Here is a 25,778-nt window from a genome sequence, read left to right as displayed (position 1 = left end):
ACATAGTTTTCACCATGACACAGGAATGCATCTATTTCTCTGCTGGCCATGCGTAGAACATACTTATCATAATAGTAATAATAAAGATTATTATAAGCATAGTTACTATTACATTATTAAATTGCATTTTGATGTGAATTCCACCCATTTCTACCTTACATATCATCCAAACATAATCACATCTGTAAGTACCAAGGAGTAAGATATAGTAGATACATGACTGTATCTCCTCTCATGACTTGATAATGAGACCAAAGATACACAGTGCTTTTCTTAAAACTCTAGGTTCTGGGTCATACTATTTATGAGGATTTATTCTTTTATGAAAATAAAAAGAATTTTAGCACCAAGTATGCAAAGGAAATCTTTAAAACACAAAGTAACTTAAGGAAAAAAGCATGGAGAGACAACTAAAAACCTAAAACAGTGGTGAAAACAACGAAAAGCTAATCTTACTTTAATTTTTTTTATATGACTCATGATTTCATAAGGTTTTGCATTGGCAATACCGACACATTTCTGTTCCAGCAATTCCTTTAGAAGTGTGTAGTCAGGACTGCATCCCCTTTCTTACCAAATCACAGCATGCTCTGTCCCTTGAATTTCAGTTCCATTCATTCCCTAAAATATTCCTTCACCATCCCCTAAAGTTCTCAATTGTCCTTCCAGAAAGGAAAGAAACATCTGGCACTCTCTCCCTCTCTATCTGGGCTTCCAGGTTTCAAAATAGTCCTGCCCTATGTTCCTTATCTAGTATGACTGCAGTTGGTTGGAAAAGAATAAATAGATTAAGATAACTATTACTATGAAAAAAATCTTTATTAATACAAATTTGGTTTCTTAGAATGAGAGTAAAACAGCTGTTTTAGTTTCTCCTTTGTTGGACTTTTTTTTTTCGCTGTTGGACTTCTTTTTCGCATTAGAAAGTGCACTGTAAAATCCCAATGGAGACAAGGTCAACTACCACTGGAGTAACTCTATCTCACACAGTTACTTTACAGCAAAATCCGGGCTGGTTTTCCACACTGGCATGAGTAAATGCACATTAATTATCTAGTGGTGAAAACACATCTTCTTGGCACTGAGGACAAAGCTATCATTTTGTTCACTTTGGCACAAAATCAGTTTTCAAATGTATTCCATCTGATAGTACTGAAACAGTTCACAGATTCATTTAGAATGCACAAACTCTCATTTTAGTGGCTGATATGAATCCAGAAGCACCTTTGGTGTTGATTATCAATATACATGATGTTTAATTATTTAATTATCAATGTACCTGTAACCACTAAACCATGGCAATTTTAGACAGCTGAAGCTAAATGGACAGAAGACATCTATAAAATCAGCCTCACTACTAAATACTGATTTTTCTTTTTAAGACACACAGAATCAGAGAAGAATATCAATCTACAAATCAATAAATTAAGGAAAAATAGAAGTGGAATTATTCCCAGATAAGCATACATTTGTACCTTTTACCTTAAATCCAGTGGGGTCTCACCCAAAGGTGAATTCCAGGAAAAGGTCATTTCAATTTTACAAATGTCAGGCAAAATTACAAACAGGGTCTGCTAAGGTGACATTAAGATGTCTCTGAATTATAAGTTGTCCCTTTTCAAAACTGTACCCTTAACTCTGTAATCCCTAACACTCAGGAAGGTTCTTCTTTGGTTTATTTGTCTCAACTTTCTAAAAAAGATACCTTTGCTATGTTTCCACAGCTGCAGTCCAACCCACTGACACGTTTTGTGCGAGAAAGAAAATGCATGAAGCCAACGGTAACCAATCTCTTCCATACCTGATCATGGTGGTAAGAGACTCCCAGTACCCAGCCCCTGCACAGAACACTGCAGTTACCTGACTGTACGTGTGAGCCCTTGTTCAGGGAGCACCAGACACATTGGCCTGCTCTGCTGCTGTCACACTCAAACACAAATTTCATACACAGCAGTCAGTGCAAGAACTGCACATGTCTGCTCATCTCCCTAGCACATAAACAGAAAACATCCTCCCATTTTGGCTGCATTTAATCTATTGTTTCTGAGAGGCTGCAGTCTTTTACATAAAAAAAAATACAAGCTTAATAATGTCATCTCTGGCACCAAATGTACTGTTCAGTCATGGCTTAGATTTTAGCAGCTAACTTTTCATAGAATTAAAGGTCTTAATGAGTGACACAGCATTATCTGTATTTTAGTTTCATAACATTAACCTCATCTACTATTATCAGCATCAGAATGTTCCTTCTTTTTGTTTAATTCTAGCTTTCCATTTCAAAATACTTTGTTAGTAACCAAGTTTTAATTAATTGCACATGCATTTCCCCAATTTTCAAGAAAAGCCTAACATCAGCAATATACATATCAGATGTATCTAATCATTTTCCAACTCCTACCTTTGCTCTTATGTCCTCCTCCCACAAACCATCTGCAGAGTCACACAAAACAACATAAAGCAACCCATAGCTAATAAATCCCATTTAGTCACTATTAGAGCGTCAGGCATTCATAATATGCATTGATCCAAAAACACCAAAAGGGACACTGGTTTTCTGCATTATCAAGCAGTTTACACTTAGTTTACTTCCCACCTTGTAGAAAACAACTCAATCATAAATAAAATGGAGCTCAGGTATTTTGCTGTAAAATCCTTTCCAGGTCATGAGAACAGAAAAAGCTTAATGATGAATCCTGGCCTGCTGCCGGTTGCACGTTTAATGTCAGGTTCTGGCAGGTCTGCATTGCTCACAATCAATCTTCCTCAAACTGAAATCCTGACATATAAGAGATGTATTTATGCTATTTATATAAGGGAAAGTTATTTGGTTTACTTTCTGCTTGACATAGATCTTCCCAGAGCTGAGCTCAGGATTCCTGAGCCCTCATTCCTGCTCCTGCTCTGGATTTCCTTACTTAGTTCTCCTGAGCCTTGACTTCCCTTGATGTCTGTCTGTCACTGAGAACCTTCCTGTGGGCTGCATTTCTCATAACCTGCTTTGCAACTTTCAATTGATTCACTGTTACCCCCTCGACACAGACGTGGCACAGGTGACTATTAATATGTGTGCTGGTTTTACTGTGCAGTCACAGCATCGTTATTAGTTATCCAATTTTACACTCAGATCAAAAGTACAGGAAAAATATTTCACTCAAAAAAATTCTTGGCATTTTATATATTAAAATGGTTACATTACATGAATTAATAATTTATATGTGGCTATGAATTACCCTCCAAAAAAACAACTGCAGGTTTGCACTAGACAAAAATCATGTCTGAATATTACTTCAAGTGCAAAGTAAGCATAAATACCTATTTAAACAGTGCAGAAGAAAAACTTCCATAGGCACACATCCATCAATATATTTGGCTTGATTCAGTTGCTTAAACATGGGTCCTCTAGTGACATTTTGGATACCAAGGTGTGCAACTTCTAAGTAGGCCACGTAGATAACAAATATTACTTTTCTGAATTGTGCAAAAGTGTGTGTGCATCCAGCAGGCTGTCACATGACTTCACCAGCAGGTTGGGTCATGCTGGGATGCTCAGGATTGTAGCTGGCACTGGTTTGCAAGCTTCATGCTACTTTTGAATAACCTACACACTGGGCTGGGAGGTTTTTATTATTTGTAGAGTAACCTGTGTTTTGGTTTGACTCAACTCCAGTTTCAGCTTGCACATGTCTGGCTTCGCAAAAATCTGATGCTTGAATTCAAATACAATCATTAGGTAATATTCCAGTAGCAAAATTATTTAGAGCCTTAAACCATAATTTGCTTTTACTTGTATTTTCAACATGAAGATCATTTACCAGATACTTATTTTGCATAATTAACATGAACCATTTGCAGTAAATTTTAATGAAGTTGGAAATATTTTGCTGGTCTATAGTGCCTTCCTGAGAAAAGGCAGAGTACCTTGGCTAATTCTGAAATTCTTAAAACATTTAATGCAACATGACAAATAATGGAAACAGGGGTACAATTTGCTCACACCCTGCCTAAAAACTACTAATGCTAATTATTATCAGATAACTCTTTTGAATTTTTTTTTTCTTGATGATTTCTTTTTCTGTTCATTGAATGAATTCAGAAAAGACTGACTTTGTGAAGTGTCCTGTACAATCTCCTCTTAGATCAGAATCCTACACTTGAAATTGAAAAAATTCTGCCCCATGCATCCATCATGTATGCATTCTAAAGTATTTAATGTACAGATGTGATTTGAGCATTCTACCTTTTTGGTAATGATTAATATTAAAGAAAATGATATAATAAATTTGTAATATAAGGGTATCTTTTTCCATCGTACCATGAAACAGCAATTTGAAGATGACATTTCGTTTACATAAAATATTTTGAAACATAATTATTTCCATCAAAGGATATTAAATACTTTGAAGTGTCAAACAAAACCCCTTAGGTTATATAATATTACTTTGTTCCTATATTATAGTTGAGGAATGTGTAGTATTTGAAAGTATTTGTCCCTTGTTTGTGGTTGTTCAGCTGGAAAGACTTCTTTTATTGTTGTTTTCTAATGAAATGATGCATAACCACCACTCAACCTGAAGTAAAAAGGGCAAATAAATTGCTTCTTTCAAAAATTCAGGCCTACATGTCTCCCAATTTAGAACACTGAAATCTTTACCTCTCCAAAATAGTAGGCCCATTCACCCTGAGATACTCTGAGGACAGCTACTCATCAAGTACATTCCTTCCTCTTTTTTTTTTGGCAGGCCAACTAGAGGTCACTTTGCAGAAATTTGACCTTAGTCTGCACTAAGCTGGAAAGATAAATTCAATTTCTTTTTACTTAGAGTCTATTTAACACCTGATTCGTCTAATTTAATAGCTTTTATAAAATTTGAAAGCATTTTCAATATCAGACTGAAAACTATTGCTTTGCTCAATTTACTTGCTCCTCCATAATAATAATACTAATAACAATAATGATGATGATGATGATGATGATGACTGATGATTGATGATTGATGATTTTGTTAATGTTATGATGGGTGTTGGACTCCACAGTCCTGGCAGGTCCTGTCTAACACAAGATATTCTATGATTCTTTAATCATTTCACCATTGCTTGCCTAATCACACATTGTGAGAAGTCATGTAGTTCTGTTTCCTGGAAATAAATTTGTTCCCAGAATTTTGCAGGAGAAATACTGGATTTTATCTGCCTCTCTGGTCATGTCTTAAAGTAGTTAAGAGGACTGCACTTTATTTCACCTGATTTTGAAGGACAAGAAGTTAAATTTTCTGAAAATATTTTGCTAATTTTTTTAAGTATTTTAGAGTTGTTTTTTTTTTTTAAATGAGGTATCTCTTACTTAGAAATACAGCTACATCACATGCAACGTTAACAGCGCTGGTATTGAAAGGACACATGCAATCACAGACCTTTCATCTGCTCGAAAAAGAAAAATCTGGTTTTTTTCTGAGCTGTTCCACAAGTATCTGGGGTTTTTTTCAGTTTTACTAGAAAAGTGATTAACCCCTTCCTTTCACAGTCAAAGTCTCTGAAATACACTGCATGTCTTTGTCACCCTGAACAAGCTACATTTTGACCCTGGCAGAAGACAACAGCCAAGAAAGGTACTACTTCAGTCTGATTTCATATCATGAGTAATTATCAAACACAAATAAAGCTGTCCAATTCCCATGGCTTTGGTACCTTTCCTCACAGGAATACTTTTGCAAGGACATTCCATCCTCTGTCATGGTTGTTTCAATTGAAGAAATGGCTTCTGGCTGCCTCAAAGGTGCTGAAATTGACTCTAGGCAGAAACACCCATTTTCATGCACAGACGCTCCCCAGGTAGGTTTTTAAACTTTCTAGGTGCATTTTTGAACAGATTTTGCTCTCAAACACTACATAGTAACTTCTGTGCCTTTTTTTCCTACTCTATAAACTTTATCATTAGTCCCCTCCATAACTAAGAGAAATATGATTTCTCCACATTAAACATTTGTCACATGAAAAGAGGATCAACTTCTACACACAGTTACTTACACTATTTTCATCATAACCAAAGAGCCCTTAAAATGGAATAACACAACTTTTGTTGTTTTAATTAAGCATTTATGTTGACCCTCCAGAAAGACAAGCCAGGACCTGCAGTGTTTTTTTCTATCCATTGGAGTGACAAACATACTTACAGTCAGAAATGTTTCCAAATGAAGAGCTACACTTTTAACTCATTTATAAACATACAGAAAGTAATTTTTTTAAAGGGCCTTGCCACCATTACACCCACAGGAGTGATACTTTTTAACACAGTACAAGGGTTTCATCTTGGGTACCTCAGAGTGCAATACCTGGATCACTGGAAAAGAAACAGCTGCAGTGTAATATATGGAAAGGCAATTATGGAAACTAATGTGATGCCAAGTTACTAAGCATTATCAAATAAGTTCTGCCAACTACAGGAGACAGCTTTTATCCATAGCTATAAAAATAAACACCCCAGCCCACAAAGATTAACAGTATTTCCTGCCTTTCTGCACTGGCTACAAAATATTTTGATTGCACTTCTGTCAGGATCTAATGGAAGTATAGAAAATACTTGTCAGAATGGAATTTTATTGACTGACACTGATGTCAGTGTCATATTTCGTACTTCCATTTTCCCAAACTATGCTTATCAAATGGGGGTAAAAAGGAGGGAAGAAAGTTATTTAGAGAAACAAAGAAACATGTCTCATCCCATTATAATTAGTCATTAAATACAAAAGCATGTCAAGCCATTAATTATTTTTTTATGTGTGTTTTCTTGATTATTTTCATTCTGGAACACAAGGCATATTATTAACCAATACACAATATTAAACAATGATTTTCATTCAACCATATTGCTTAGTAAGTTCTGGGACAATTCCAAGTAGCACAGAAACTGAAGATCTTAGAAAACCAGAAAATCCCTAAGTTTTAATTGAAATCTGTGCTTTCTTAGCATTAGGCTGAAAGAAAGGTATACTTTCCTTCGCCCCTTTGTTTCCCCCCAGTTCTCCCCAACAATCCAGTGCTGCTGTGTGATGCTGCAAAGAAAAGAACCAGTGAAACAACAAATGTATCCTCACAACATGGGGCTCAACTCTTCACCCACCTGAGTTTCACAGCTTGTGAATTCCTTGGCTCCATGTCCATTTTTCTTGTTTACATAATTTTTGAATCAAGTCAGCACAGTGGAAACATCCATGGTAGTGCTCTAGCAAGGATAGAGATCTTCCTGGCTCTAGGGACAACAGTTTCAGATGTTGCAGAAGAGATGGGGGGTGCTTATCTCACTCTATTGAGGACTACTTACACAGGGACATCAGTTAAGAAATTCTCCTATGGTAAAAAGCCTGACTTCTAAGTACATTTTTGTCTAGTAATTCAATTTGCTGACTTAAAAAAGCTTAATTTTTCAGAACAAGTTAAATTTGTTTTATACTATTTTCTGCCTCTTTTTTGGAAATAGAGTTTGACCAGAAGAAAAAGAAATTTTAATACATAAATTATTCCTAAACATCTCCATAAAAATTGGGGGAAAAATAAATAATATCTCATTATGCCAGCATTCACGAAGCTTTGCTTTTCTTTTTAAGTGATACACTCTAATATTCATTCATCAACACAGTCAATGTTTTTCTTACTTTTGCCCCACATATGCATACATAGATTTGTTTACACATGCCTCAGCATTTGCCCCAGTCTATTAAGAAGAGCCCTGTAGCAATCAGGACATTTCTATATTTCCAGGAGATTACATGATCTCAAGAGCTCCAAATGTTCACTTATCTGGATAGTAGTCTTATCAGTTGCTTTTCTTCCTGACTTAGCATACAGAAAAGAACAACATGGACATAATTTGACTAATTTTATGCATTTCAGTGGACCACAAGCTTGATGATATCCCAATGCTTTATTTAAGTAACAAAACATTTCAGTCAGGAGGAGATAAACAAGCTTCCTACGGTTACATTTAGGTAAAACTAGTAGTTTTATTAAAATCACAGAATCTAAGGCAACACTTGCAGTCCTAATGTGGACTTGCCCAACTCCTAAGGGACCAGGCAAAAAGATCTGCTCTTCTTTTAAGACATTTACAATGATATCAGTGAAAATACTGTTATCTACTTCTAAGCAGGAATTAACACACTGAAACCTGTCTCCTTCCTCATAGTCCTCCTTGCTGATGCAAACTTCATAGGGCTCTAAATTCAGCTGTCATCCTGTGCAACATCACATGATACCTGAAATGGCATCCACTGATCACTCAATACAAGGCCATACCAGCACCCAGTTTCTCCCCCAGGAGGGAAGAAAAGCTATTTTCATGTTCTCCAGTTAGGAAAAAGAAGTGTGAATCTCAGATACAAAATCACAACAACTAAATGAGGCCCTAATCCAAACCTTAATTCTGGCTTTTCAGGACTGTGTTGGATGAGAACCCAAAAAGTAGCCAATAACAGCTTGTTACATTTTCAGTTGTTTTTCCAGTTTAGAAGTGTGTGTGCCTTGTGGTAGTTTCTCCTAACCCCAAATTACAGCCTGGAGGTTAGGAAATATTTCCAAATTTATGCATGTCCTTTACATGCAAGGTAAGCTTAGTAAGGATAAGAATTTAATTGCAGGACTGCTAACTATGATCAGCATTAGCTATACACACCACAACACCACAGTAGGACCTCATCAGTCCTTACTACATTATAATTTTACAGACAATGGAGTACAACACAGAAGATGGGGCACACCTGGTCTCTGGATTATCTTGCATACCCTTAGCTTGAGTAAATTATTCCACTGACATAATGGTAGCACTGTAATTTACACCAGATGAAGACCTACTCCAAGATCTGCCTCTTCCAAACAGAAATGTCAGGAGAGTAAGTCAAATGATCTGACTTGACAGTACATTTTTTCATGCATTAGTAACCTAGTATGAAATTACAATCAAAGGTAAAACACACTGCAAAATTATTTGGTGTTGAAAACCAACCCCAGAGAATCCACTGCAGATGTGACCTTGGTTCAGCACTGCTCAACCAAACCTTTCAGAGACATCCTGGGTGGGACTTGGCTGCCAATGCAGTGCCTTGAAACCCAGAAAACCCAGACTGGTGCTGAATTTTCTTTGGGTTTAAGGGGGTTGGGATTTTAGTGTAGGGTTTGGGGTTGGGGCTTTTTGAGGCAATGAGGTCAAGAGACAACTGCTGTCCCGTGGAAGCATCTTGTTCCAATCTCCCTGACTAATGTGTACTGAGGATCCTATTTGTATATCTCCATCTACCCAAGCATGGCAGTAGCCAACAATCCTCGGGTTTAGTGCCAAAAATAACATTAGTGTATTTTCTCTTAGCAAAGTCAGAAGAACAATCATCTATAAAGAACCATGGAGACAGAACCAGGACCGAAATTAGATATCACACCAGCCTCCCCCCAGAACTAATAATCTATCATTAATGCCAAATTATAACATTACGTTACCACAATTCAAGTATGGCATTTGACAGAAGTTTAATTGCTGGAAAATTTCTATCAAGTGTCAGTGGCTAAGAATATAAATTCTAAACAAATTTTTCTAAAGAAACCAAGACAACCTTAAACTGACAGTTTAAGATCATGAAAGTCAAACACAGTCTATTCCCTTGTCCATTGGAGAAATGAATGAAAGCAGACCCCTCCATTAACTGGGTTTTTAATCATAGTTATGCTCGGGTAAGATTTTGCACTCGAAATCTGAGACTTGAAGCACACAGGGAAATGTCTGCAGCATGCATCAATGACCTTTTGCAACTGAGTTCTGGTATTGAAACAGGACATTTCAAATGTCCCATCATGTTCAGTTCTAGGGGCTTGGTCCAGATCCAAAATTCTGGGCTTGTTTAATAAGGAGATTCCAGGCAGCCCACAGCTGACCCTGGGCAGCCACACTGGAGCTCCAGTTCGCTGACGTGGACGAGCTCTGTGCTGGGGACTGAGTAGGTCCAGATGCTCCTTCTCTCTTCAGGAAGGAAATTATAGTCTATAGCAGAGAAGCTTGGCACAGCCAGCTTTCTAAACTAGGAAATTTCATGATCTGTTGGAATATATTAAAATGTACATTTTTAACTCAACAGAGACATAACTTGTCTCTGGAACAAATGTTTGATAGGAGCAGAGTTAGAGGGCTAAGGGAATGTGAGGGGCTGGATAATTTCATTTCCCCTAAGCTAAGGCAATTGGCAAATGTGGGTATGGTTTACTGCTTTTTGCCTTTTTTGTAATGAATTGTATGGATAATTGATGGCAGGTTGCCTAGAGCCTGGGATAGGCCACCTTCATGAAAGCTGAAGTAAATAAATGGTGGCTTGCCCTTATTTCACTGGTTCTCTGTCAAATTCAGGAATTACAAAGATTGGCTTGGCATTTAAAGGTATCAGCCTTAAAGAAGGGAGCAGGCTCATCACACACAGTGGCAGCCTGGATGCCACCTTGGGATCAGTAACTGCTCCTGGGTCTCAGCACTGACATCAAGCCCAACCTCTTCTGGTGAAAGGGAGAAATTTCCAAGCAATTTTCCAAAGACCACTGTTTACCAAGCTCTACATACTGCAGACCAGAGGAAAAACAAATAAAACATGTGAAACAATAAAAAATGTGTACAAATAAAACCTGGGAGCTTCATGGTAAAAAAAAAGTTTCACTCATCATTTTCTCAGCCAAAATTGTTCTTGTACAAATAAACCTGTAAATATCACATTCAAATAAAGTGTTTATCATCTCAGTTATACAGAAAATCTACAGAGGCAGCTCTCCTTCAAACTATTTCAGTGAATAGTATTTTCACATGTAAAATATCTAATGTTGGTAGCTCAGTGCCAAGCATATCAGAATCAAACATCCACTTCACAATCACCTTGGTTATGAAAATAAAGCTTCACTGTTCAGAACATTAACTTGAAATTCATCACTTTTCTTACTTTCATGCTGATCTATAAAGGCAAACAATGAAAGTGTACATGTTTATTCTGTTTTTCCAATGTAGGAATCAACTCAGAATCATAATTAGCATCAGCAGTCAAGCACTGGTTTTCAATACATATTAAAGAAACTAGCTCTTCCTTTTTACCCTCAAAGTAATTCATTTACAACAAAAACAAATTTGGAGTGAATGATATGTGTTTCTTTCATGGCTCAGAATTGAGGGAAGGCACAGCATGAGGGAAGGCATAACTAACCATGCATTTCCCATAACTGCTATGTAATTTCAAATTAACTGCACTGTAAGCTCTATAAAGTCCCTCCATGAAGAAAATTTTCTGTGTGCACCTCATCGCTGTGGCTGGCTGGATTTATGTAATCAAGAACAGTTTGAGGTCAATATGGAAAAAGGCCTCCCTGATCACTGGCAAGCTGTCTGTGAAAATAATACACTCTGGGGAGCCCAGTGATAAAGGCACAGGAACAGAAGAGGCAACTGGTAAGGTACAAAACCTGTGACTGCTTTATTCAGAACACAGTTACCCTTGAGAATCTCTCAAGGGCAATAAAGTAAATCCCAGATGCACACCTGGAAATAAATACTGAAATCACAGAATAGCATTGATGTCAATCACCTACCTGATTACAGAAGCATCTTCTTTCAAACAGGACAGCACACAAAAATGTCCAACAATCTTTTGCAAAACATCCTCATGCAATTGAGCTACACAACTGAATATTCCTGCCATTTTAGTGTCAAGCCTTAGAGACCAGGAGAGCTTATATACTGCCTCAGAAGTGCACTACACAGGAGCTAGGCTACACTTCACACAGGTTCCAGAACTGGCTTTACAAATATACTCCCTTTCAATCAGGCCTCAAAAGCACCTGATGTCCTGGTACCATCTTCCCTAATATTAAATTCTTATGAATGTAGGTAACACCTTAAGGTGAGTGGGAAACTTTCCTATGCAACAACTGATTAATTTCAGGTAACTGTGGAACTATTCACATGTTAGGAAAATAGAGAATTCAAATGCCCAATGACTCAGAATATTCCGTAATCAGAAATGCAAAGTCTGTTCTGGATCAAAAAGAGCTGCAATATGTTTAGGTTTTTTTCTGCTCTCTGTTCTGTTTTTATACTCTTATGCAGACTGCATAACATACAGACCAGCCTGTTCAAGGCATCATCAAATTGTTCTTTTTTATTAGAAAAGAAATATTCATGCCCTGACCAAACAGTCCACATTAGAGTCCATACTACTTACATTTCTTTCTGCAGAAAGTTTCTCTGAGTAAACACAGTCTGAAACCCTGGTGCAACACATGCCATGAGCTTTAGTCACACATGATGTGCCAGAAATTTCACAGGCTACAAAAACCTGCATTTTGCAAGCACATCAGACTCTTCCTTGTAGAGCTGGGAGAGTGCTAACGCAGGTACTGGAAAACTCATTATGCATTTAGTTGGACTAAAAGAAGAACATTACCCTTCAGGCACTTTGCATGAAGACAATCTCATTTCTAAAACCAGATCAGTCTGGTTGCAGCCTCCTACAAGTTTCCCACAGAGTGGGAAAAAAAAAAGAAAGCAACCAACAAGAAAAGTAATGTAAGCTAGAACAGTAAAAAAGGTATTCTGAGGAAATACTTTGTGTTCTTTAGTAGTACATCTACATTAGGGATAATAGTTAGATCTAAAATTTCTTGCAGCCTCAAATCTCCTACCAGGCTACAAAAATGTACAGCAGAGAATGGCACATACCTACATCACCCTCAGGGTCAGGAGCTATGTTTAGTTCATTAAGACTTGAAAGAAACATTTTAGATGCCTGAAGATACTGTGCTGCATTGCACAAAAATGTAATTGTTGTAACTGCCTCTGTAATAACCTACAAGTTACACAGCAGTTGTTTTTTCTTTTTCATATCTGTATTCCTGAAATATTGTCATTCTATTCCTAATCAAACTGAAGATAGGTTTTTCAGTGTGACAGAGGCAACTGTCAGCCAGAACCACCTGCAATGTTTTTTATTAAACCTGCCTTAACCAGGCTTTCCTATACCATTTGTTGGTGTCTTCTCAGAGCAAGGCAAGCAGTACAAGAAGCATTGTTTTAGCAGGACACACAAAGGGAAAAAGGAGCTTCTTCTGCATTCACTCTGAAATTCCTTGTCAAATCTTCATCTTCCTTATGCTAAATAACTCCAGGAGGAAGGAGAAAAAAAAATAACCTAGGCCCATATCCCCCAGAAATCTAACAAACTTATATCACCCTGTGAAAAAATCTTGCCTCCTGAGACAAATACAAAAAGAACCAGAATAAAGCAAGATCCAGCTTCAAACTTCACAGTTTGTTGGATATCAAAAGGGGTCATAATAATTAGCGATTTGTCTTGCCTGGTTCTGACAAAATGTCCTAAAGCTCACTCTGCCATTTCAATAAATAGTTATAATTCAAGACAAAAGCAAAAGCCAGAGGATCAGTGTGCCGGTATTTACATCTCATTGTGAGCTGCATTCCATTGTATAAACAAGTTACTTAGAATTTTCTAAGTCATGCAAAATTCAAGGAGGAATTTCAGTCTCTCAGCCTCCGGAAGGGAGGAGATTTAAGGGAAAAAAAAAAAAAAAAAGAGAGAGAGAAAGTCCATGCACACAAGAATAAGACTTATTTAGCCATCTAATGAAGAAATAAAATCCACTTTGTGGTAAAAAATAATTCTGATTTTTTTTTATTTTGGTGACCAGAAGCATAAGGTGGCAGTTGTGACAAACTAAAAACTAACTTTAGTAGAAGCATATCCTTTCACTATAGCAGCCCCAGATCAGTACTTTCAAAGTAAACCACTGAAAGTCAGAAGATGGAGCACTCTATTAATCCTAGACAGACTCAGATTTATATTATTATACTGGGAGATAACAGGCATCCATTAAAGCCAGACCTTTTTTTCTTGTGTGAGGGTGGAAACCAAAGGGCAAACTGGGTAAAGGTCTTTAAATGTGGGCTCAGCACAGCCTATCTACTGTAATACCCCACAGTAAGTGCTGCACAGTGCCACCCAGCTGTGTCCAAGAGCAAAGCCCAGAGGGCATTATTTGATGAAGCTACACATTTCCAGGAACTATACTCCTGCATCCTAAGACCACCCCCATTAATTTAATTATTGGTGCATACTAACTCTGGGTAACAATACTATTTAAGAGTGCATACTTCCATTCCAACTCATATTTCAACCCACAGACCAACTTTAGCTCAAAAGCTGTGCTGCATTTCAGCTGTATTTGCAGACTCCTTTTCAGAAGTTTAAACATTTAACCAATAGGATAAGTAGACTTAAAAAAAAAAAAAAAAAGCCACACAGGCAGAATGCCTTACTCCATTTCTCAAGAGAACTCTACTTGGCAGGTAGTACCAATGATGTAACTTGGGCTTTGAATGCAGGGATGTGGATGCAGTCATGAAGAGCAGCAGCAGAGTTGTGCTCTCTCCCCTGGCATTTTGAAATTGCATGCATGTCAGGAATTTCTCAGGTGGGATTCTGGTCTCAGTAGAAGAAAGGCAGGGTACTGTCACGCCAGAAAGTTTCTTCTCATGGCATTGTGTAAACACTAATTCACATTTCTAGAACTCAGACTAAGCCACAGCTGTACCCTGTTAGAAACCAGGACCATAGGAACATCCCCTTTCCAGGCAGTCACATTCCCTTCTGCTATCATCATTCCAGCCTAGGGGTCCCAAAGCATTCTTCCAGACAGAGCTAGAGATCAGGATGTTAGAAGTACCAAATGCCAAGTCACTCTCCAGGCTAAGGCATGTTGAAGTTTGTCCAGAACTGAAGTATTTACTGAATCTCTCGTAGCTTCATGTAAAATTTAGCAGGAGTTCATCTATTATATTAAGCATTACTAGGCACACAGACCATCTTGAGAACCCCAAAAGTCTTAACTTCCATGTTCTTCTGTACATGTGTATCTGAGATGATGCAAGAACCTTTAATATGTCAGATTTGAGCATAAAGCAAACTCAAACCAAAACTGCTGAGATTCCCTTGGTTTCCAGTGAAACCAGAAGCTGGGCTGTGTTTCTGTACTGATGTTCACTGAGGACAGGAAGCCAAATCACATGAATTTTTGCAAAAATGTCAGTATAACTGCTAAAAATTATTTAAGATAGCTCACTGCTGCATCATTTCACCTAATCAAACCTTCAGCTTTAAAGATCTTGAAGCTTGTTACCCTCTTTTAAAAGAAAAACTGAAATAATTAAATTTTTCATTCATTAAGGAGAAAATAAAATAAAGATATAAGTTGTCTTATTACAATAAATAAGACAGTTCATGTGCTTCAAGTTAGGTTCTAAAGTACTCTCCTGAATGGGAGATTTGAATCACCAAATATTTACTTTCCATGTTCATTACATTTAAACACAAAAAAATAAACTGCCTGTGAAATAGATAAATTCCATACTGCAGAGGTTTCCTAGGAAACCCAGAAAGGCTCAAAGAAACAGAAAACAGCTGGAAAAAAAAAAAAAAAAAAAAAAAAGCCAACCCAAATAACTAAGTGCTCCATACCCTCATTTTAAAAACCACAAGAATGATATCACTAACGTTAAAGCAGTGCCTTTCACACTGTTTGTCCCTGCCACTCTTCATAGGGACAAACATGCATAGCTTAAGGAAATCAAGATTTAGCTCTTCTCCCCCCATCATCTCACCTTGCTCTCCAAAAAACAAAAAAACCAAACCAAGCAGCACGAATGTTTTTGCTAAAAGTGGTAAAGCTACAGAGTGTTGGCGTGTATGCTAAAAAGGACAGCCAGCCCCAGAGAGGTGCCTACTGAAACCTTACAGCAAGCAGGTGATTCACTAGCCAGAGATTTCTTTGCTGAGGAGCCAGACTCCACTTCTGAAACCAGCCAGCTATTCAACATGAAAATCCATGCCATTCCAGAAATGTATTATTAGCACAATGACTCAGTATGTATATTACAGTAGTACCCTAAGGCTTCACTTGAAATCAAGGATGCTTTGTGCTCTGCACTGCGCACAAATTCATAGGAAGACCCTGCACTTTACAGTGAAAATATAAAATCAAAGCAAGCCAAAGTTATTCAAACTCAGTATCCAGGTTTAGATGGAATTTTCTATCATTACAGAAAAAAAAAAAAAAAAAAAAAAGAGTAAAGGATAACTTGTCTAACCTCATTCCTAATTTTTGAAGTAGGCTCCCAGCACACTGCAATTCCAAGACTCAGTCTGGTGACAGCAGTCATACTGTCATGTTGGCTCTTCCTTCCCCACATGGCTCCATTTTCCATGGTCTGCTTGGCTTATCACCAGGCTCGGTGCCTCTGACATCAGGTTCTTCCCTTCCTTTGTTGCCGCCAATGCATGTTCCAGTCCTTTCTGCCTCTTGCCAGAGCAAGCATTAAACATCTGGAAATCATCCTCCATTACTTTCACCAGTGAGATGCATCTGCTTCGCACTGTAGTTCCCATACAGTGAGAAGACACCACACTCACATACATATGTAAAATGCTCTACAAAAATCTAACACACTATATATTAGTCCACTTTAATCTTTACCTTGCAGCAAGTTACAAACATGTTATTTTCTTTAAAGATGTAAGCATATATACCAGGGATCTTTACAGATCACAACACTCCTGACTCCAGAGAGTTCTAAAGAACAGATATTTACTCTTAGGATTGTGTTCTCCTTCTCACACCTCAAATCTTTTTAGTATTAGAAACCAACAGGTTTTCAATGCATGCATTATGTGTGCTGGTTTGGGAATTTTAAGGGTAAAAGAAGTCACTCCAATGGAAAATTAATACAGAGGAAAAGAGATACCACTTTTTGCCTGTGCCTCTGAAGGAGTGGAAAATGCAGGCTATTTCCACCCCTTTTGCGCAGCCTGAAGTCACAACAGGACAATGACCCCTCGGCTGTATGGAGCTGAGGGCTCATTGAGAGTCCATCACACTCCCAAACCCCTCTAGAAGTTCCTGCCTCTTGCTTCCCTTCCTCTCCTATTCTCAGAGAGCATGATTTGGACACACGGATGATTATTCAGAAGAACTTCAGGAAGCCTCCTGGAGCCTTTGAGGAGTGAGATAACCCAGCTACTTAATGGTTTCTTTCCTACCAAGAGGCTCATCACTGATACAAGCAAGAAAGCCAAAAATAGATCATACTTCATTTAAAAAAAAAAAAAAAAAAAAAAGTTTTCTTAGTTTATTGATTATATTATTTGTTAACTATAATTATAATTCATCATTTGGATCAACTAAATTCAGGGTAACTTGAAATAGCACAGATGGCTTAAAGATGACTAAATCATCCTCAGTATTTGGAAAATGAGATGCTCCAGCCGAAGGAAAAAACTCCTACTTTAAAGTAGACAGAAAATGAGTCACAAATAACTGTCATAGGATAGCAATCACTATGGCAATTCAGCACATTTTTATCAGATCTGAAGATTTGATAGAACCCTGTAAAGAAAGTATTTGTGAAAAGCTGAGTGTAAAACAGCTTCTGTTTGCTGTTCCTTCTTTAATTTTTTCCTTAAATATTTTTCTTGATCTGCTGACAGGAGACATGAGATTTCAGACGAGAAAGTGATTTAATCTCAATCAAGTTTGTCTATGATTTCCCGAAAGAGAGACAACTGCTTTAAATAAAATGCTCCCTTAGCGTAACCTCTGAGGTTACCTATGATAATACAGCTGGCCCGAGACAGCTCTCCTCAAATGGAAAACAGTTTCCTTCTGGCTTTTAGCTGTATTTTCACTGTCATTTTAATGTGAAGCAATGATCTTGCAGCAATTGGGCCAGGACAAACTCACAAATTGGCAAAAGGCGGGTTTAGATTAGACACTAGAAAGAAATTCTCTCCTGTGTGTTGGATGAAGCACTGGAACGGGTTGCCCAAAGAAGCTGTGGCTGCCCCATCCATGGAAGTGTTCAAGACCAGGTTGGATAGGGCTTGGAGCAACCTGGTATAGTGGAAAGTGTCCCTGCCCATGGCAGGTGGGGAAACAGGATGGGCTCCAAGGTCCCTTCCAACCCAAACAGTTCTGTGATGACTCTTCCTTTTTCTCCCTCTACCTCTTCCTACACTACACTGCCATTATGCCCGTAATCCTGCACTTCAGCTGGTCAGCTTGCTGAAGGATGCTGGCAAACACTTAATGACCAAATAATATTTGGAGAAGATACTGTATGGACCTTCTCTGCCAGACATCTACTGCTCAGCAGGGAGCAGACCTCAGGGAGACAGTTTACTCTTCTGTTCTCACTCTAAATGAGTTCATGTCCAAAGCTCTGAATTCCTGCCAGCAGTATCAGAGTCGCTGTTTGTGTTTCTATTCAGCCACATTATCCAGAGAACAAGGGCACAAAGATTCAAATTAATTCTTTAGTCCTCCCATGCTACTGTTGCATAGTCCAAAGGCTATAAATGAAAAGTAGTGAAGACACAAACCATCATGAAAGCTTTTCAGTATGAAAACAACTTAATTATATCACTTTCCCAGCTATACTGCTCACACAGAGCTGCAGAAAAATGCAAATCCTCCAAAGCTCCAATCAAGTTTCAGCAGGCAGCAGCATGGCCAAGGAACATCCTTAGGACAGCTCTCCAAAGACCTATCTTCAGCAGCAGATACAAACAGAATCCTGAGGGTCTGCATGAATAGAAGCTCCCTGAACAGGGAGCATCCCACCACTGGCCCAATGACAATCATTCTTAGTCTTCATGCTTATATAACACATGACCTTTCTGCAGCAAATGCGGGTGGGATAGTGGAATAATGAAATTGTTTCTCACTGCAAGAATAAAAGGCAGCACAGCAGGCTATGAAAAATGTATGTTGCTTACTAAGAAGAGATAATTGTAAGCAACAGTTTGGCTATTTTAATTACCACAGCATCAAGGTTTTATCATCATTCAAAGCACATTATTGTTTTATAATTATAAATCAAATTATAAAATAATCATTTATATTAAAATAATTGTGCTTCTTCCTATAGTCAGTACCACTGGTTTTACCCTTTCTTGTATGTCAAGCACAGCACTAACTCTTCAAATTTCTCTAAATTTAAGCCAGGAAAATCACAGAACAATACATGACCAAGAAAAAAAGTATCCAGAGAAACAATTTGTACATACAGAATGCACTGATTACATAAAAGATATAAATTATACATGATGCCACCCCCTGGGGTACCTCTGTTCCTCCAAGTGTTACATGACTGTCATAGTTTAGAGCCATTTTTCTCCAGCTTGAAAGTACCTGGTTTCTCATTTTATGCCATGGAAATAAATACATTTTCTTCATTAAACTTGGAATTAATACATCCTATTTTCCAGCTCAAATTATCCCTGACCCTCTGCACATGACAGCCTCACCAGGCCATTCAAGGATGGTGGAACAAGGTAGGTCTGCTGCAGCTTGAGATTTCAGGCAGTGCAACAATCCTTCCTCGTGCTCTGAAAGTTCAAACTCCAAGAAGCCTTTGTCAAAACCCGAAATTCCAAGTTAATCTGATTAATTTATTCATTTTACATTGAAGGATACTTGGCTTTGCTTTGTTGGTTATATAAAGAATGGAGGGGTTGGCTACACAATAAACTGAAGTGCAAGTCCAGTCCTCTTCTCTGACCCAAATGAGAATCCACTGGATTAACACTTTGATTTATTCTTTCTAAGAATAATTTCTGAGAAAATTATATCATCAGGACTCTACACACAAAAATGTGCAGGGTCACAATGACAAACATAAGTGAAACAGTGCACATATAAGGATAGATCACATGCCTCCAGCTGGAATTTCGACTATTTTTCATTACTTTGTTATTTCTTGGCACTGAGTTTGTTGCCTTCCTCTATATACAGAAAAATAGTTGTATACAGGCCACGAACATCTGCTCAGTTTTTTTAAAGGATTATATTGTTGCATGAAGATCTGTCTTTGCAGTTCCTGCTTCACTGCACATACACGCAAGGATCTGTATTAATTTTCTGAAAAAATATCAAAAACCAAGTTATGTGGCCAGTTGACCACTTTTAATTCTAATCACAGAAAAATTGTAACTTACAGTTTACCCAAATAGTAACTACAACTTCAACACCAGGAGCTGCTCCTAAGCAGGGTTTCCTAGGAGCATTTATCATCAGCCAAGTGATTTGGTAGATATTTCTCTTTTTCTGAAAACTTCTAAAGCATTAGTAAGTTTAAAAATACATATTTTTAACCAACTTACATTTAACTATTATTAAACTGGACCGATTCTGCATGTTCTGCATGAACAAATCAAGCTGATAGAATGTTATCACACAGAAACAAATTGCAAGGATGAAAAGACCTCATCAAGGAATGAAGACTGAGCATGTTAAAACATGAATCATGAAATGACCATTCAGTTTCTATGGCAATAATCCATATTTGTAAACATCGTGGGGGGAAATGCCCGCACTAGCAAACACAGCATGCAATTATTCTTCAATCACAATGTATTTTCCAAAAAAACTACAAGTTAATGTAGATGGTTCAACACGACCCTCAAATTTATGTATTCCATAATTCTGAGCAAAGTTTTGCTCAGGCTGAACAGAAGGAATCCTCTCAAGGAATCTTCTTGTAGAAATTTCTGTGTAGAGTATTATTCTCACAATTTTATGGTCAGGAAAATTTCCTAATTCAATCAGCTAGTCCCAACAGACTTATGACTTTATCTAATAGATACTAGATTCCCACTGTCTGCTTGTTTAGAGTTATATTAATTTCTATTTTTGAATTATTTACTATGCTTAAGTCCCCAGACACATATACTTAGATGCCCACACACATGCAGGTTTTCTCACTAAGAAAGCAGAGGTACAGACATAATCTGGGGATCTGGAACTTTTAGGGAAAAAAGAGAATCAACACAGCATAACCAGCATAAACATTTACACACATAATCAGGTCCAGCCAGCATGGGTTTATGAAAATCAGGTCTTGCTTGACCAACCTGATCTTCTTTTATGACAAGGTGACACACTTATGGGATGAGGAAAAGCCTGGGATGATGTCTGCCTGGAACTTAGTAAAGCTTTGGTCACTGTTTTCCATGGCATTCTTCTGGAGAAATTGGCTGCTCATGGCTTGGATGGGTGCACTGTCCACTGGGTAAAAAAGTGCCTAGATGGCCAAGCCCTAAGACTGGTGGTGAATGGAGTTAAATCCAGTTGGTATCTGGTCACCAGTGGTGTTCCCCCGGGCTCAGTATTGGGCCCAGTTATGTTCAATATCTTTGCCAATGATCTGCATGAGGGGATCACAGCAAGTTCACAGCCAACACCAAGCTGAGCTGGAGTATCAATCTGCTGAAGCAGTGCAACACAAACAGCTGGATTCAGTGGTCTTAAGGGTCTTTTCCAACCTAAACAATAATTCTGTAATTCTAAGTATTATCAGATCCTCGCTAAAATTTGACAATTGTAAAAACAGGGGTGCTTTTCCTCTTTCACATAGAATCATACAGTATCATTCTCCTTAGGAGCTGGACTCTTTACATAGATGAAAGACCCATAAAATCTAAAGAAGCATTTGGCACAAATACTCAATAACTTTCTCATAGCTACAGAGGACTTTCACTTGTCATCTTATTCCCAACGATTGCCCCATTATGGGGACTGTGCAATGTAACAAGGTCTTATCTCCCTGAAGATAGTATCAGTGAGAAGATAATGGACACATTTAACAGCCCCATTCCAGCAGCTGTGTCTCCAAAGTCAATCCAATCTCCTGTCTCTTTTGCATGGTTTCCAGACAAAATGAAAGGTCTTGAGAATTCAAAGAAGGCAAAGGGCATCATTAATCTAAACAGAACAATGACCTTTTTTTAACCTTGTTCACACTGTCAATCAAATTAGATATTTTTAAATCAATACCAGCGCTCACACCTATTTCAGCTGAAGGAGGGTTGACACCACAAGAGGTGGACAGGAAAATATAATTCAGACAAAGGTACATTGCAAAAACTGATGAGAGCCAAAGGCAAGTATAGGATTGAAGAGAAATATGGGAAATGGTGGCAATAAACCACCACTGCCATGCCCACGTGCAATTTGCACAGTTCTTCTTGAACAAGGTGAGTCCCATAATTTCAAATCTGACTCAAGTGTACTGATTTTCCACTAAATCATGTTTCTAATTAATTTTTTAAAAACTTTTACACTCCCAAGAGGACAGGAAATTATCCCAGAAGCACATCCTGCTTCTGCTACTAGTTCCTTCTATCCCAAGCCCTAGGGAAAGAGGAAGGATTGTAGAGTTGTGTGGAAACCCCTGTATCAAAGGTTCAGAGCTTTCAGGTACTCAGCGGTTAAACAATACAAAATTTCAGTCACCTCCTGGGCACTTTCTGATCCTGTCGCATTTCTGAACTGGACCAGGTCTCTACAAAGAAATTAAAACCAGGATCTTCCAGTCCTTCTAGGATTTTGCACCACTGACCTTATTGATAAATAACTTTTAAATAGGTACATTTAAACAGTCAGACTCAAAATGACCAATTTTGCTGTAATATGTTTGGAAGTGCCTAGTTTTTACATGCATTTTAAGCACATGCACCATGTAGCAGTACCAGCCAAGTGCTCTTGAGCAGAACAGATCAATCTGCAAGAGTTTGAAGAGAAAAAAAAAAAAAAAAAATAAAGAAATTGGCATTACTTAAAGGTACAGGAATGGTAAGTGACAAAAAGTTAAGCAGCATGTTTGGTTTGAAGTAGTATTACAGTTCTTTCATCAAGGTTTTTTAACGATATTATCTGCTTTATTATATTCAACTAATCTATCAATATTAATACTCCTTATGAAAAAATCTGTAACATACTACTACAAAAGCTATTTCTTTCTGCCACTGTCTCTAAAGTTGACAAGCAGCATCCAATCCTTATTTTTTCTAAGATTGTCATAAAAAATGACTGGTACAACACTAGTTTACATCCTTTCTGAAAGTCGGATAGTTTTTTCTAATCTATGCTTCCTGAACTGCCCTTCTTGCTTTCCCAGATACCGCTAATATTTGTTTATCTGGTAGTACTTATATTCAAGTAAGTGAATGAGAAATAAAGCAGCTCTACAGACAAAGTCACCTGCAATAAAATACAATGTTGACTGATGTTAGACCTCTACAGAAATACCAAACCCAAAACAAACTAAGGGTAAAACCTGTCCACTCTTCAGCATTTGTAGGCTTCAGTTGGAAACTAAATGAAAGGCAAAATCCCTTTCTTATGCAATTAAACAAGACCAATGTGTAGAATGCACCCTACTTTTATTTTCACTTCACCAACCCTCACATCATATTAAAGTAGGTTTGACTTCAGTTTTCTTTTAATATAATGAACATTAGAAAAGTGTCTGTATAGTAGACAAAAGCTATTACTTCTCAAACAGGAAGATGAGTAAGTGATATAAGTGTAAACAGATGTCACTAATTTATTACAACATATTTTGCTCTCTGTCTTGCCACATACCTCTCAGTTGCCTCAGCCATCAGCATATGGGAAATATACCCCAGAACGTGTTGCTATATTACTGGCCTATCCCATAATTTCCATAATTCCAACAATCTAGTAAGAAAACTCATATACATTTTGCATTTTTTTTAAACAGGCAAAAAGCTATAATTTTTATTAAAAGGATACCAAAAATTAAGTCAGTATTCTCATAATTGTTTTGTTTGGTATTACATGTAACTGAAAAATGCATAATATATGCCTCCCTTTATAGCAAGTATATGAATTACACTCACAAGTTTATATAAAGTGCCCCCTCTATGGGACTTCTTACACAGCTATGCATGGGCAGGACAGTCTCATTTTGCTTTGTAAAAAAAGAGTTTCAGAAATATTGTGCTGGTTTATTCATCAGGCTTTGACTCCTCCTCACTTATGCAATCCAGCGTATTACCAGAGAAGTTCAGTTACATGAAAAATTAGACTCTTAAAAATACACGAGAAAGTAAGTGCAAACTGCATTGTAGGGTACATCCCACAATGTGCTGGAATGTCCTACAAAGGAACTTTGTAGGGCATCATTTGGAAAAGAAGCCAGTGTTACATATAAGAAGCCTAGGAAGTACGCTCAGGAGTACAATAGCTCCAGACTGTCCCACAACCAGCCTGCTCACATTTCAGGAAATCAACACAGATCAGCACATCCATCCCGACTGATGAAAAGAGTACAGTCACTACGCCTTCTCCTGACCATCGGTTCTCTCTCGCAGGCATAGGAATGATACAAAACACGAAGGGCTACCAAGCAGCCGCAGGCAGCGCAGGTCGGGCGGGTGAGGCTCGCAGCTCGCCAGCGCTCCTGCCCGCACGGAGCTTGCCCCGAACCGCCGCTGCCTCGCTCCGCCAGCCCCGGCCGGAGGGGAGGCTCTGTGCCATCCTCGGCGTCAGGCAGCCCCTCCGCAAGAGCCTGGGGAAAACGAGCCGGAGAAGGAAAGAAGGGAAAATGAAAAGAGGAGGGGGAGGGGTGAAAAAAGGGAGAATCCACGTTTCTGCCTTTCTCTAAAACAAAGAATGTGAGAAAGCAGATGTAGTTCAGCGCAAACGACTCCACCCTGCGAGGCTTCGGTGTTTACTCTCCCAGCTCGCTTGCCCAGCTGTCCTCCAGCCGCGTCCCAAGCCCTTTCTTTTGTTGGGATCTTCCCAGCGGCCGCAGCCCCGCCGGGACGGGGCTCAGCCCGAGCGCCCCGCGGCAGCACTTGGCCTTTGACCGCCCCCCCCGCTCTGTGCCCGCAGCGAGCGCCGCAAACCTCGCTCTTCCGCTCAGAAACCCAAAGCGCAAACCCCTCTCTGCCCCATTCTCAATATGTGAAAGCAAAAGTCTTACTCTCGTATCCCAGAGGTTTTCCACTCCGCTTATTAGCCAAATCACACAGTAAACACACTGCATGCAAAGAGGGGGGATTATGATAATTGCTTTAGAGATAGAGAGAAACTCACCACCTTCATACTCTTCCACTTCTTGCGCTTTTATGGTTACAAATCGGCCTAATAAAGCAGCGAGGATGAAAAAAGTTCTCGTTTGTACCAAGACTGCCATCATGCCTAGATATTAGACATGTATCCTCCCTGGGCAGCAAAAAGTGCAGAATCGTCAGGTTATTTTAGCACCATGAAGCCAACTGAGGAGACATTCTGTCTTTCCGCATCAGTTCCAGGACAAAGTCTGTGAGCCCTCTTTTCAGCACCAGCTCCAGCGCAGTCTGCAAACACTCCTTTCAGGGGATGCAGCTTTAAATAGGAAGAATGCTGCCTCCACTTTCTTCCTGCCCCTTTTCAGCCCGTTCATGCTCCTAACCATCCACTCCCTGCCAAGCAACAGTCTGATTGATGGTAAATAACCGAATCAGAGCTGGCTTCACTCTTCCTTGAACTTTTCTCTTTACAAGCACACTTGCAGGATACTTTCCTGCTGCTGTGCAGTGCATGTGCTTTTCCAGGACCATTTATTAAGCAGCAAAAGCCGAGTTTTAAGAAGCTGTCAGACAAAGAAAGCTCTGCTTTTACCACACCCGGCGCAGCTTCCTGGAGATGGAGGGTATAGCCCCATTTGGAGCCGATTCCCTTATTAGGAACTCGATTGCTTCCAGCGCTCCAGAGGAGGATTTCCTCCTCTCCCCTGATAACTACCCCCTGCCTCGCTGTGTTATCAAACGGGACTCCAGTCCCTTGAGAGGGACTCACAGAGCTAAAATAAGGCAGCTTGCTTCAGGAACTTGGAAATAAGCCTCCTTCACCCA

At 38.7% G+C, this 25,778-nt stretch overlaps 1 protein-coding gene across 2 annotated transcripts in view; it reads right to left on the bottom strand.

Annotated features, from left to right (window-relative positions):
• Positions 1-25,550, bottom strand: part of COL5A2 (collagen type V alpha 2 chain) — a 97,824-nt gene extending 72,274 nt beyond the window's left edge. Inside the window, exon 1 of one of the 2 annotated variants that reach the window (XM_002191958.7) lies at positions 24,979-25,550. In XM_002191958.7, the coding sequence (XP_002191994.5) occupies positions 24,979-25,081 (103 nt within the window). In that variant the 5' untranslated portion in view covers positions 25,082-25,550. The remainder of the gene's footprint in view (positions 1-24,978) is intronic. The other variant, XM_041717408.2, reaches the window with a different exon arrangement.
• Positions 25,551-25,778: the final 228 nt, after the last annotated feature.

Source organism: Taeniopygia guttata, chromosome 7 (genome assembly GCF_048771995.1).
Source record: "Taeniopygia guttata chromosome 7, bTaeGut7.mat, whole genome shotgun sequence".
In the NCBI taxonomy this organism is placed as follows: Eukaryota; Metazoa; Chordata; class Aves; order Passeriformes; family Estrildidae; genus Taeniopygia; species Taeniopygia guttata.
This window is presented reverse-complemented; position numbering and strand designations above follow the sequence as displayed.